General features: G+C 41.0%; 1 protein-coding gene across 5 annotated transcripts in view; it reads right to left on the bottom strand.

Moving 5' to 3' along the window:
- Positions 1 to 13,632, bottom strand: part of NRF1 (nuclear respiratory factor 1) — a 129,132-nt gene that overhangs the window by 22,198 nt on the left and 93,302 nt on the right. For all 5 annotated transcript variants that reach the window (XM_070423883.1, XM_070423886.1, XM_070423888.1 and 2 more), the window contains 2 exons: positions 9,157 to 9,314; positions 2,465 to 2,589 (listed from right to left, as the gene is read on the bottom strand). In XM_070423883.1, coding sequence (XP_070279984.1) covers positions 2,465 to 2,589; positions 9,157 to 9,314 — 283 coding nt within the window. The remainder of the gene's footprint in view (positions 1 to 2,464; positions 2,590 to 9,156; positions 9,315 to 13,632) is intronic.

Raw genomic sequence — 13,632 nt, 5'->3', positions numbered from 1 at the left:
TGGGGATGGCCTGCTTTGGGGAACCACTGGCTTTTAGGATTAGACCAGAATTTTCTCTTATCACAAATGTAGCCAACAACATAAAATCAACACAACTGATTCACACAACCCAAAGCTACTGAAGAGGCAGCTTCCAGGAATCAATAGTAGTGGGTGTGGTTCAACCTCACTGCATGGCTGAACAGGTCTACTTGACTAGAGAGAGACTCAGAGGGTCCATCGAAAGGTGAGGCTGGGAGGAGGTCAGAACTATAAAGCAGTCTGTTCTCCTCAACCACACAGGTCAAGACCATTACATTAGAAGGGATAACAAAGTCTCCTATCAAACCTACACAGAGTAGTCGTCTTAGCAGTTCCATACGGAATAACAGCATCTGCACTTCAAAAGAATGTCACATAGCTAGACATCTTCCCTTTCATTTAAGGTGGGTTTGGACTCAGATGAGGAACAGAGAAAAGCAAGTAGGATTCTGGTTAAAGCAGGTTTGCCTTCATTCTATCTATCTTCCTTTTCACCCTACACATACGTGGCTATGAGATGCCCTTTACCCTGCAGGTTCTCACTAAGGTCATCTGTCTCTATTTGGGTTAGTTCAGGGAAGCCCCCAGCCCTATGGAAAAAGCAGGCTGTAACTTAGCATTTGATATTTCTTTGTTTTTTAAATAAATGATTCTTAGAAGCCACAATGGCTGTTTATATTTCCTATGTTATTCTTTTTTAAAAATATGTTTTTAGTTATTTATTTGTTAGTTCTCACCTGAAGATATTTTGTCTATTGACTTTTAGAGAGAGTGAGGCACGGGGGAGGGAGGGAGGACAGAAAGAGAGAGAGAGAGGAAAAAAAAAGAAACATCGATGGGATAGAGACACATTGATGATACACCAGTTGCCTCTGGCAACCCAGGTACCCTGCCCTTGACTAAGAATTGAACCTGGATCCTTCAATGTGTGGGCTGAGCACTAACCACTGACAAATATTGGCCACGACTGTTTTTATTGATTTTAGAGAGAGGGAGGGAGGGGGGAGAGAGAGAGAGAGAGCTAGCTAGAGAGAGAAAGAAAAAAACATCGATTGCTGCTTCCTGCAAGCCCCCTTCAGGGGGCGGGGCCCCACAATGCCCAATGCGGGAATCTAACCGTGACCTCTTGGTGCACAGAATAACGGAACAACGCTCAACCCACTGAGCCACATCGGCCAGGACTCCTATGCTATTCTTCTCTGGGGGACAGAAGTACTTTCTTCTTCCCACTTCCAAAGGAGGACACAGAATTATTCTTCCTTCAAGACTTTTCCAACTAAAATCTTATTCAATTCTTAGGGACTTCCCTAAAAAAAAAGTGCCAGGGACATTTTTCAGCCACTAATGCCATTAAGGAACTTTCTGCCTGGGAATTGTAAATAAATATATTGGGTTTTCTCCCCATTTGGTCTTCCACAGCAGTATTACTATCTTTGTGGAGGTGACTAAACCAATAATAATAAAAAAAGGGAACTTTCTGCCTAAACAAATGTATGTTATTATCTATCCTCTTTCCAGGACTTTAACAACAAATATACAAAACCACAGAGCATCTTATAGACATGTCTAATCACTCTGTTCGAAATTAACATAATATTGTCTGCCAACTGCAACTGAAAAAGCACCACAGGGCACCTAATCTGACCCGCTTAACCTGATTATATAGAATTTAAAACAAAAGCCTAATAAACAATCACATATTGTCTCACACAACAGGGCTGGTCTTCCTCTTAGACCCAGACTCCTGAGGCACTTCCCTGGGCAGCCCATCTTGGTAACTGACGCCCAGAGCCTGCGAAAGTGGATCCGAAGAGCTGGGCTGGAGTTGTAAATTTTTGCTGCCATATTTCTATGAACGTTATCCCTTTCATTTATTCAGGAAATAATCAATATCCAGGAAGTCAAAGAGCTGGGAAAGAAGGGCAGAGTGGCAGGATGCTATTGGCTAAATCCAGGTCCTTGGTGAGGCCACGTTAACAGAGGCAGAACCTCAGCACCACCCGGAAAGGCACCTCCAGCATAGCCTACTGCTGCCGCCGGGAGATGGTGGCACCTTTCTCAGATAGAGCATTGCACCAGCCACGATGCACCCGCCATGGAGAGTCTCTGCTACAGTAAAGGCCACTGATCTCTCCCACAGGACAGCAGATTTTGAAGTACCTCTCAGCAAGTCCTGTCATAGCAAAACAGTCACTTCTCAAATAAGCACTTCAGTTAGGTAACCATTACCATGGCTCCCCACCACCCTGCCCCAGGAAACCCCAAGTCTCCCACTGGTGAAAACAATCAGGGGCTCCTAGACTTTTCTGAGGCATCAATGGCCTACCACTAGAAAAAAGCTCAAATCAAAGCTCAACCTCTTTCTGAAGGGTTTGTCAGTCATATCCTGAAGGTTTAAGTGGAAACAAGGAAGAAATTGAATGAAATATTTATGCTCTCTCACCATTAGCATCTTGGACGCCAGTAAGTGCTCCAACGGCTGCTGCGGTTTCCCCCGACAGGACGATCTGTCCCCCCCCTTGCAAGGTGGCTTCGGCCAGTGTGGCGACAGCATGGGCGGCAGCTTCACTGCGGGTACAGAACAGGAGAGGGGGTGTGAGGTGAATAAAGGCACAGCACTGCAGCTAGAGAAACCACCCTTCCTTGGGCTCTCCACGACTCCGTGTGTGAGCCTACCAGCAAGCACACGATTCCACTGCTACTGGACAGAGCCAGAGTAATTTTTAAATGATAATAAAGAGCCAGAGAAACCCCAAGTGTTACCTACAGTATTTCTAAAGCTACTGTGAGAGTTTCCTTAAACCTAGGAAATGGGTGTTTGAGGACAGAAAACACGCATTGTAAGTCTCCTCTTTATCGACAGTGACTGAGTGCTTGTGAGCCAAGCGGAGCTCCGATCCATATTCACAATGGAAAAACCATTTTGGTTGTCAATCACAAGGTTTCCTTTTTTTCTTCTCTCTTTACAGTAACACAAGACAGATAATCACCTGAAACTGCCCTTTTGTAGCCAAGAAAAAATAATAATCCGAGGAGTCAGCAATCTGGATTTGCTATTCAATTAATATTAAATAATAACAATTTGGCTTATATCCATGATTTTAAATACAAAGTAATAGTTAACTACTATTCTGCAAAGTTCAACTCTCCCCTTTGTCTCACTGTACATGCAGGCAGTGCTAAATTAAGACTTAAAATTTTAAATGATCACTATAAGCCCAAACTCCTTGACTCTAGAAACACAATAAAATAATAAACCTCCCTTCATTGCAAAACAAACACTCTGTACAATAGATATTAACCATGTTTATAGTGAGCTCTATTCTAGCAGTGTGTCCCATTTTCCTTTTCCTTGCTATATGCTTTTACTCTATGCATAAATACCCACTTTTACTTATTCTATGATGCTATAAACTATATAATGTGTTATTATTTTATGTGTCATTAAGAAAGAAAAGAGAAATTCCTGACAATTGTAAAAGTAAGACTATAATTTATCATCCATATTTCAGAGATGTTAAAATGTGTGTATGTGTGTGTGGGGGGCGGGGGGGTAAATTTTGCACCTCTCCTGGGAAAGTATCAGGTACCACTTCGCACGTTACTGAGGAAGTATGGAAAGTAGGCATATTAAGAGGAGGTGGTGTCATTTAGTTTAGCAGAGGTGGACAAAGTCCTGGGTTTGACACCAAATGAGACAGTTGACTCAGCTTTGTTCTGAGGCTGCAGACTTTGCCGGAACTATGACAGTCACAATTACAAGCTGGAGGTGGGGATGGGCAAGGGGCTGTGGACTGGTTAAGGTAAACATGATGACTGTGGGCAAAGCAACATGTATCATAATGTCACTTTTGTCTAAGAAAGTCAGCAGACAAGTAAAGCAACTGCCGTAACATCCCCCCTGGGGAAGACTTCTGGGTCACTAAAAGGATTCTAGGAAGCGGTAAAAGAAACTGAATGAACAGAAAAGTCTCATTAAAAAGAAAATTCTCTTCTTGTTATTTTTTTAAACTTTTATGTCTTTATGTTTAAAAGTTATTTTTTTTCTAATAATAAAATACATGTAAGCCCTAGCTGGTTTGGTTCAGTGAATAGAGTGTCCGCCCTTGGACTGAAGGGTCATGGGTTCAATTCTGGTCAAGGGCATGTACATTGGTTGTAGGCTTGTTCCTTGGCCCTGGGTGTGTGCAGGAGGCAACCAATCAACGTGTCTCTCTCACATTGATGTTTTTCTCTCTTTATCTCTCCCCCCCCTTTCTACTCTCTCTAAAATTCAATGGAAAAATATCCTTGCGTGAGGATTAACAAAATAATAATAAAATACATGTAAAAACTTGTAAAAGTTTCATTAAGTATAAAAAAATTTAAACTATACAGAGATAATAGTATTTCCTTCTCATCTTAAACACAACTTTAAACAGATAATCAGAATCATATTGTATACAGTTTTATAGCCTGCTTTTTTCACCTAACATTGTATTGACCCCACATATTCTTTGACATTTATTAAAATTAATAAATTAAATTCCAAAGTGCTGACTTTTCCCTTTTAAAGTTACATAGCTGTGGCAACCTTTAATTTGGAGGCTTCTTCCTTTGACTTGAAATATATAATCATGACCTTGAACTAAATTTATTTCCGTCATAAACAATTTTGGGATATAATTGAGGTTGAGCAAAAAGCTGAACAAAATACAGAGTTTACATGCAGCCCATGTAAAAGCTAAGACAATCCTTTATGCCGAAACACAGTTCTTGGTGAACTGATATCCCCAGCCAGTCACTCCATAGTATTTGTAACATGAATTTAGAGCCGCAGGGGAGCCTTGATCCGGAATTACTACTAAGGCTATTCTGTACAAACCACATGGCAAATTTCAATTTCAAAATGCTTCGTAAGTATCAGAGATAGTGAAATGAAGTACTATTTAGTGCCTAGATTCTTCATTGTTAATATTTTTCTAAAAAACTTGTGTCAAATAATACCAACATCCTATTTTACAGTGTTAACACTCTGACCCGAGACTTCATGGGAAGCTAAAAAGTATGTTTTTTGAAAAAAGCTGCAGCTGTGTGGAGAAGGAAGCTGCAGATGAGAACTGTTTATGTGGAAACAGGATTTTTGTTTACAGGTTACCTCGGCCACTGCTCATTCCCAGTTTTTAATCACAGTTTACAACAATCTTTTTCTATGACCATCAAAGGGGATGCCCTGCCACTCTTGTGCACTCCGGGCACATGCTTTTAGTGTGGAGTTTCACAGGCAGTGATGGGGAGGGCAGCTACCCAAGTCCTCACATGAAAGTTTACCTGTAGCCAATTACTCCTATTTTATTTTGCCAAAAGCTCTAAATATTTAAAGTCATTTTCTTTAACACCTTTCTAAAATGTTAAGGTAAGGGCGCTCTCCCTTTCGGGAGCATGCCCATGCCTTCCTTCCCTCTCAGGCATGCACCTTTACTTTCCTCTCCTAAACTCTAAGGGTCCCCACGAGACTTGCAACCAGGGAGTAATGGGCAGTGGCAGCCCATCCCAGGCGAACCCTCTGAACTTGTCTCGAAGGCCCCCTTTCCTGACTTTTCAGCAGCCTCATCTTGGCGTATTTCTTTACTGTGACTTTCTTTTTAATATATTTTTTATTAATTTCAGAGAGGAAGGGAGAGGGAGAAAGAGATAGAAACATCAAGGATGAGAGAATCATTGATTGGCTGCCTCCTGCACGCCCCCTACTGGGGTTTGAGCCTGTAACCTGAGCATGCGAATTGAACCATGACCTCCTGGTTCATAGGTCAATGCTCAACCACTGAACCACACCGGCTGGGCTGGTGACTTTCACTTCCCAGTGAGCCAACAGCAGCCCCACCTTGGCTCACTTCTTTTCTATAAGGTCTCTAGAGAGCCACAGCAGCCCCGCAATATCTCTCTCTTGTAGCTTCCTCTATCCTAAGCCTTTCTTTTTTCACTGTCCCCAGCTTTAATAAACGTACTCTCAAAATAAGCAAACAAATAAATAAAAGAATAAATAAATAAAATGTCACAGTAGAAGAAAAGCCGGGGACCACCAACCACCGAAGCAATCTGGGCTGCCAGGGAGGAAGGGTCCAGTGGAGAGGACAGGTCCACAGGTCAGTGAGGTTAGTTTTTCATCCCCTGTCAGGAGCCACAGGCAAAGCAGCAATGGATGCAGGTTTTACACGAGGCATCAAGACAGGGGGTGACTCCAGTGATCAGCAAATCCAGTTCCAAACTTATTCTAACCACTTACACTAGATTTCATAAAAAGTGACCAAACGCTACTGCTGGAAATAGATTACCTTTACTTAAAAGGTGAATAGGCATTAAAATGTCTCTAAGCTACCACTTCACAATTTTTTGACAAAAGTCATTTCCTAACTTTTTATTTGCAAGTGTCCAACCTTCTTTACAAGAAAAAAGCAGTTACACAGTCCCTGCCCTCCATTTCCAGAGAGGATTTCTGATCTAGTTTGTCCATCCCATTTTACTGGCAAATAAATAACAGTCCGTATTTGAAAGCCACATTTTATTTTAATAATATCTCTATTTTTAACTCAACAGTATTTTCTTTATAAAAAAAGGCAAGAGCAATTTTTTCTTTGGAAATTTGACTCACTTCTTTTTTAAGCAGTTTCTTCACAGCAAAAGAACAGCAACTCTAAATTCCTTGAGACGAGGAATCGACTTAAGCATTTGTTTCCTTATAGCACTGAGTCACAGCACTACACACGGCAGACAGTAAAAATTGTCGTGGTGTCAACACACTGAATTTCTACTAAGGCAACTGTAGATTCAGCCTACAAGTATTTATCATGTATGCAGACTGACTTAAGAGGAAATATAAATCTAGGGCAGCTTAACCAACAAACTGAACCTAAAAGTAATCACTACATTGCAACAGCCAAATGATTCCACTTCCTTTCCTCTAGCTGTTCAGGCTGAATAGCTCTACTTTCTTTTGGAGCTGTGATGCTCTGTTCTTCACTTTGATTCTCTCCTCATCTCCTTCCTAAAAGTGTTGATTTATTATATATTTGGAAAATAATTAAAATTAACTACTTTTCAGACATTTTCATGACAGTTTATCCATAGCCTCTTTGGCTTATAATAATGCCAGGGTGGGCTAAAGGCTGTCTGAGTCCAGGGCCCGTGTTCTGACTTGCTATACAAAAGTCTTCTGGCAGCATGGCTGAAAAACAGGTCCGTCCTGCATCTGTCCTGATCCCCTTCCCCCTCGAACAGATGAAGGCGCCCTCTGCCTTCTTCTTCCCCACCTGCCATCCCATGCAGCTTGCCTCTCTTCTCACTCTGCGCCCACATCTGCTGTTTACAGTGCAGCAGAGGTGCAGGTGATTATTAGAGAACCATGCCTGTCCCATCTGCACCTGACACAGACTGCTAGGCGGGAGCAGCTCTATGAACTCACTTTGTTACCACAGGAACAAAGACCAGATTTCTTAGTGTATTTTCACTAAGATGACTTCCAGAGTGCATCTCATCCCTTAGGGAAGCAAACACCAAGGACGTATGCTTCGGTCCAATCCTCCTGCCATTAGACAGTGGGTTACTTCTCTTGGAATCAGAAAACCCCTGATGTGCCCCTAACAGCTTGCTACAGCCTAGTCTTCGCTGTCAGGTGTGGTTCCTTCACCCACAGCAAAGGCTGCAACACACCATCCCCCAGCACTCATTGGGGCGTTGAACTACTTGATTGCAAACAGATTTCAACATCCCTTTACTCCTCCCACATGCCACAGCGAACCACATTCTCCTTCCTTTGGAGTAAACACTATAGCCACTTCAGCTGCATTTGAGTCTGTTAACAAGCTCTCCCGGGAAACCAATACCCTCCTTGCCTTTAGAAAAAAGCCCTGGTCCGTAGGATGTGCCTCATAGTTTCCACAATGTGCAGGGTTTCCAGGATACTCTTCACTGGAAAGCACTGACTCAATGAAATAAAGTTTTGCTGGTCTTTAATGGCGGGTAAAAGGGAGGGGGGTCCTCATTCTGGCCAAGGCTTTCAGGAAGCCTCTCAAAGCAAAGAGTGGGATTGGGCCAAAGTGTGAGAAATAAAGTAATACTTTCACATTATTGAAAAGCAACATGGTTCAATGGGCTAAGAAAAAAGTTTCAACTGCAGGTCACTCAGGGACTCAGTGGGTGACTCTGGGAGGACAACTGTGTGTGGTTCAGTTTTCTGTGCCTAATCAACCCCCACGTCCTGGCCATACTTCCTTCAAAACCAGTCACGTCATCTCCATTGTTACGACTTTAGTTTTCAGGCCTTTGACAAATCACACCTGGATTGCTTCTTCCAATCTGGTATTCTATTTCTAATCTCTTCTCACTATAAACTATTTAAATAACTATAATTCCTGAAGTGCTAACTATGGGCTGGATACTTTGTTGAGAGTCTTATATACATTATCTTATTGAATCCTTTTTATTCTACATGATGAAAATCATCCTTATTATAACTATGAGAAGACCCAGGTTAGGAGTTAAATTTCTCAAGATCAAATGGCTAGTAAGTGGCAGAGCTAGGATTCAAACCTGAATCTATATGACCGCCTAACCTCCTCTACAGCCTCTGGAAAGCACTGTACATAATCCTAGCAAGGCTTTCTAATCTCTATCACAACCGACCTAAACTTTAGCTGATTTTCATATTTTGGAGAGTGATCCCACTCCTCTGAATTTCTATGATATCCAGCCTATACTACACAATCAAGAGTCGATTACACTCCGAGTAATACTGCTTGCTAAATGTATTACTTAAACCAATCTTCCCAATGGTTTCATTGAAGGAGACATTACATTTTAGAGCACTCTTCATTTACAACCTCACCTAATAGAGTGCTGGGATGTCACAAGAGTTCAATGACCACCAAAGACTAACAGCTGCTGTATGGTGGTGTTACCTTGTGCCAGGAGCTGATAAGGGTCTCAAATGCATTGAGTGTGGATGAGGGCTGATTAGAAGTCCACTTACAATATCCTAAGGGCTAAGAGCATTAAACTCCAACGGCCAATTGTGACAAACTGAGGTCCATTTCTCTACAACCGGTATGGAGGGACAGATTCGCCATGCTCATTTATTCTCCCCACCCCTGCCTCCACCTGTTGAGCGCCATGGTGACTGTAGCTCCCTGTTGCATCTCCTGAGAAGCTGCCACTGCGGCCTCTGCCAATGATGCCACTGCCTGTGTGGCCTCCGAAGCTTGCGTCGTCTGGATGGTCATCTCACCTCCTTGTAACGTGGCCCAATTTTGTTCCACCTGAAGCAGAAAAGACACGATAGTAAAGAATCAAAGTCACAAAAGGATTATGATTTTTAAGTCATTTTTCTAATAAATTGTTATGTGCTCAGCCAAATAGATTTATGCTTTTAAATGAACATGACCTACAATGTACAGAACACGGTTTTAAGTATACTATCTGTTGTGCAAAAGGGGGTGCGGAATTAGAATATATATTTGAACTTGCTTATATTTGCATAAAAAATTCTGGAAGGATACCAAAGAAACCACTGAAAATATTTTCCTTAGTTTGTGAGCTGAGGTAGGGTGGGGTTGAGGTAATAACTTGAATAGGAGTCAGAAAGCAAGATTTTCCACTGTACATTTTTAAATAATTTTTGAAATATCTTAGCCTTATCAGTTACCTATTCAAAAATTTTAATTTAGAGTATAAATGTAATTAAAATATATTCATACTATACCAAAGGGAATATGCCAGAACTCTAGACTCTTTGTCCAAAGGCCATTACTGTTACCTATTTCTTGTATATCTTTGCAGGGATATTCTTTCTATGTGCAAGAATATTTACATACACATACTCCTCCTTTTTTTTAAAAAAAATATATTTTTATTGATTTCAGAGAGGAAAGGAGAGGGAGAGATAGAAACACCTATGATGAGAATCATTGATCAGCTGCCACCTGCATGCCCCCCACGGGGGATCGAGCCCGAAACCCAGGCATGTGCCGTTGACTGGAATCGAACCTGGGACCCTTCATTCTGCAGGCTGACACTCTGAGCCAAACCAGCCAGGGCTCCTCCTTTCTTTTAAAAAATAAAAAGTGGCAGTATATTCAACATATCCTTTGGACCTTGCTTTTTTCACAAATAATACATCTACGAAATGACTATGTTGAGACATATAAAACTACTTCATTCATTCAGGATTCATAATAATGGCTGCACAGCATTGTATTATACAGATACACTATGATTTATTTAACCAGCCATCATTTAATGGGCATTTATAGTTTCCAGTCTTTTGCTATTATAAACAGTACTGTGATGAATAGCCTCAAATACTACTTTGTACATTTTGAGTTTATTTATAAATTCCTAGAGATGGAATTGTATATCAAAGTCATTTTGCATTTTTATTTTTGATGGAAATTGCAAATCCAGTAATTTAATGTAGCAAAACCTGCTTTGCTTTTATTGGGGAGGAATGATGAAGAAACAGAACAACACACTACCAGTCACAGAGTAGAAGAGAATTCAGCTTTGCTAGACCTAGCACAGGTTTTACCAACTGTGTACTATTAACATTTGGACCAGGTAATTCTTTATTGTCAGAGGCTGTCCTGTGCATTGTGGATGTTTAGCAGCATCTCTGGCTTCTACCTGGTTAGATGCTAAAAGCACCTCCCGTTATGTCAATCAAAAATATTATCTTCACACATTGCCAAATGTTCCCTCTGAGGGGTTTGTTGGGGGTACTCGTGATTGAGAACTACTGATTTTAGTACAATGCCTTGCATCTAGAGACTTCTCAGCTCTGGATATCTAAATCTAACCACTTCAGTCCATTTTGCTCAATAATCACCAGTTGATTAATTATTCTCCCTCAAAAACAAAAAGCAGCAGGGCAAAATATGGGAGGTGATAAATCAATCAGCTGAGGTAGATATTTCTATGGACTTGAGTCCTCAGGACATTAGCTGTGCTTACTGGATTTCTTGCTGTTCCCGCTTCACATAACCTGTGCCCACATGTTACTGTGTCCCAAAGAAAGTTCCACAAATTCTGCTTTGGCTCTTTTACCATACTCAGATTATGACACTGCTTCTCAGAATGTTTGTCAAAAGCCCCCCAGAGAATGAGATATTCCTTTGAGCTACCTTAGTATTTGTCCTGGGTTCTCATAGGCAATGGACTGTGTCAGCAAGCCTTCAGGGCCCATCACTAAGAGGCGGAGACATCCTAGCTCCTTCCCTCAGAGCTGCAAAGTTGCCCACTCAGAAACTCACAAAACTCTGACTTTCTCAGGTATTACCTCTTTGATCTCATTACTCCGATGAGCATCACTGCAAACAATGCCACTTTAGATGGCAAGTTACACTGCCAAGTCGTAGATGCTCAAAGATTCCACTCAAAACAGCAGTGGGAGTTGGCCAGCCTTGTCACCTTTTGCCATTAAACAGTCTTCCTTTTTCCAGATCTGCCCCTCAGTATTTTTGCCCACCCCACTACTGAGCTGGCCTGGTACAGCTCTCCCAAGCATTTATACTCCAATGGCAGTAACTTAATATATAGACATTTAATTTTTTAAATGTATTTATTGATTTTTGGAGAGAGAGAGAAGGGGGGGGGGTAAGAAAAACATCAATTTATTGTTCCACTTATTGATGCATTCATTGGTTGCTTCTTATATGTGCCCTGACCGGGGAGCAAACCCACAACACTGGTGTATCAGGGCGATGTTCTAACCAACGGAGCTACCCAGCCAGGGCCTGATATACATACATTTAGTTACAACTACATCTGTAGTGAAAATGACATTAAAATGTCGCCATATACAGTATAATTTAAGGAAGTTAAATTATAGGCATGAAAGATTAATGGTTGTTGGTAAAGGGTGGAGAGGAAGTAGAAAAGAAGCAGACAGGGATTTCTATTTAAAAAAAAAGGCAGGTGATAAATCAGCTTAGGTATGAACACTTCTTTGGAATTCCTATTTTTGAGTCTCAGTGCTTTAGTTGTATTTGCTTGAGCTCTTGTTGCTCTCCCTTTCCATCTGTGTGGTTATCTATTCCTGGATGTCACCATGTCCCAGAGAAAGGGCCACAAGCCCTAGGAGGAAAGATATTCAGAAGATGTACAGTTAGCTTCTATGCTTTGCTGAAAAAGACCCACTACAGTGAGGCCCTTCAAACTGTGGCTACTCATATCCCCCCTCTAGTCACAGTTAACCACCTGTGGCTCTCCCACACTTTCAAATGCCATGCAGCATGTGCCGCTCCCTTTGACAGGAATACAACTCCCATCCTTCCAGCCTGTCTTCCTGTCCACCCTTCTAGTCTGAGCTCAGAGGAGACTGCAGGAGTGAGACAACTGCACTCCCCTACGGTCCAAGGTTCAGGGCCTCTCCTCTGTGTTGCACAGCACTCTGGGCTTGCTTCTATAGGATCCTTCTCTCATTGCCATTGTTTTGTGGTGATTTTTTTACCACCTACCTGTGTGCTCCTTAAGAGCAAGAGCAGTCTTTATTTTAGTATCTATAGTGCCTGACAATGAATGTGTTTGCTGAAGGGATGAATGAAGAACATACTCCTTCATTCATATTTTCCTACTTTTTTTTTTACCTGTATTTCAGGTAAATAATATTCACTAAAAAACCCACCTAAAATAAGTTGTGCTACTTCAAAACTGTTACATGTGTTGGTGGTTTAATTTAAAATTTATGCCTCTAAGGTTTTTTTCCTTCTAACATGATCATATATACCATTATTATCAGATTTCTATTATTTCAAATTTTGACTTTTCTGATACATAATACAATTAATATCACCAACACCTATTGGTGGTCTAATCATACACAGAATAAATTCTCAAATCCATTTGTATTTGTAAATATGCCATCAAAACTGAAATTGTATAAATATTTTGAAATCAACATATTTATCTCATATTATTTGGAAATTCTATTCTTGTTCATTTCTAAATGTCTACCTACCTTTTTGTGTGTCCCTAATTAGTTATAAGCTGCCTAAGGTTAGAGACTTTTGTTACTGGATATTCCAGCACACAGAGTACTCAAACAGATTTGGGAGACCATATATTACCAGAACAGACAGGCCCCCAAATAATTCTTCCATTTGGACTAAATGTAACCAAATGTAACTAACCAGATATTAAAGGCAGTGTGCTCTAACGAGCGGAGCTCTCACTGGCAAGGTTGGGATAATAAGTGACCTTACAACTTCTAAAAGTATGGGTAATGTTTACTTTTGTCAAGTACTTTTGGTTTTTTGGGAGGAAAAATGCTAAACACAAGGCAGCAGAATGTTTTTACTGAGTCACCTGAGGTAATGTTTCACTGGCTTGATGTGGTCTTATCTGCCTCAAGTCAGTGAGATATTTCGACTAATTACCGTTCTTATGGCTCAAAACTAAGATGCTAACATCCATGTCAGTGTCTAAGAGAAATCAGAAGCCAAACAGAATCATACTACAAAATCTAAAAAGGTTTGCCACTTTCTGAGATAACCTATGCTTCTTCTCTTTATCTCCTTTTTGTTTTACTGGAAGGGAGGAAAGAGATTTTTTTTATCTGACTGACTGGGGATTAATCAACAG

The sequence above is a fragment of the Myotis yumanensis genome, unplaced genomic scaffold, assembly GCF_028538775.1.
Source record: "Myotis yumanensis isolate MYYU_CA2020_CCGP unplaced genomic scaffold, mMyoYum1.0.hap1 SCAF_9, whole genome shotgun sequence".
NCBI lineage: Eukaryota > Metazoa > Chordata > Mammalia > Chiroptera > Vespertilionidae > Myotis > Myotis yumanensis.
Note: the sequence above shows the minus strand (reverse complement) of the source record. Positions and strands in the feature narration are given on the sequence as shown.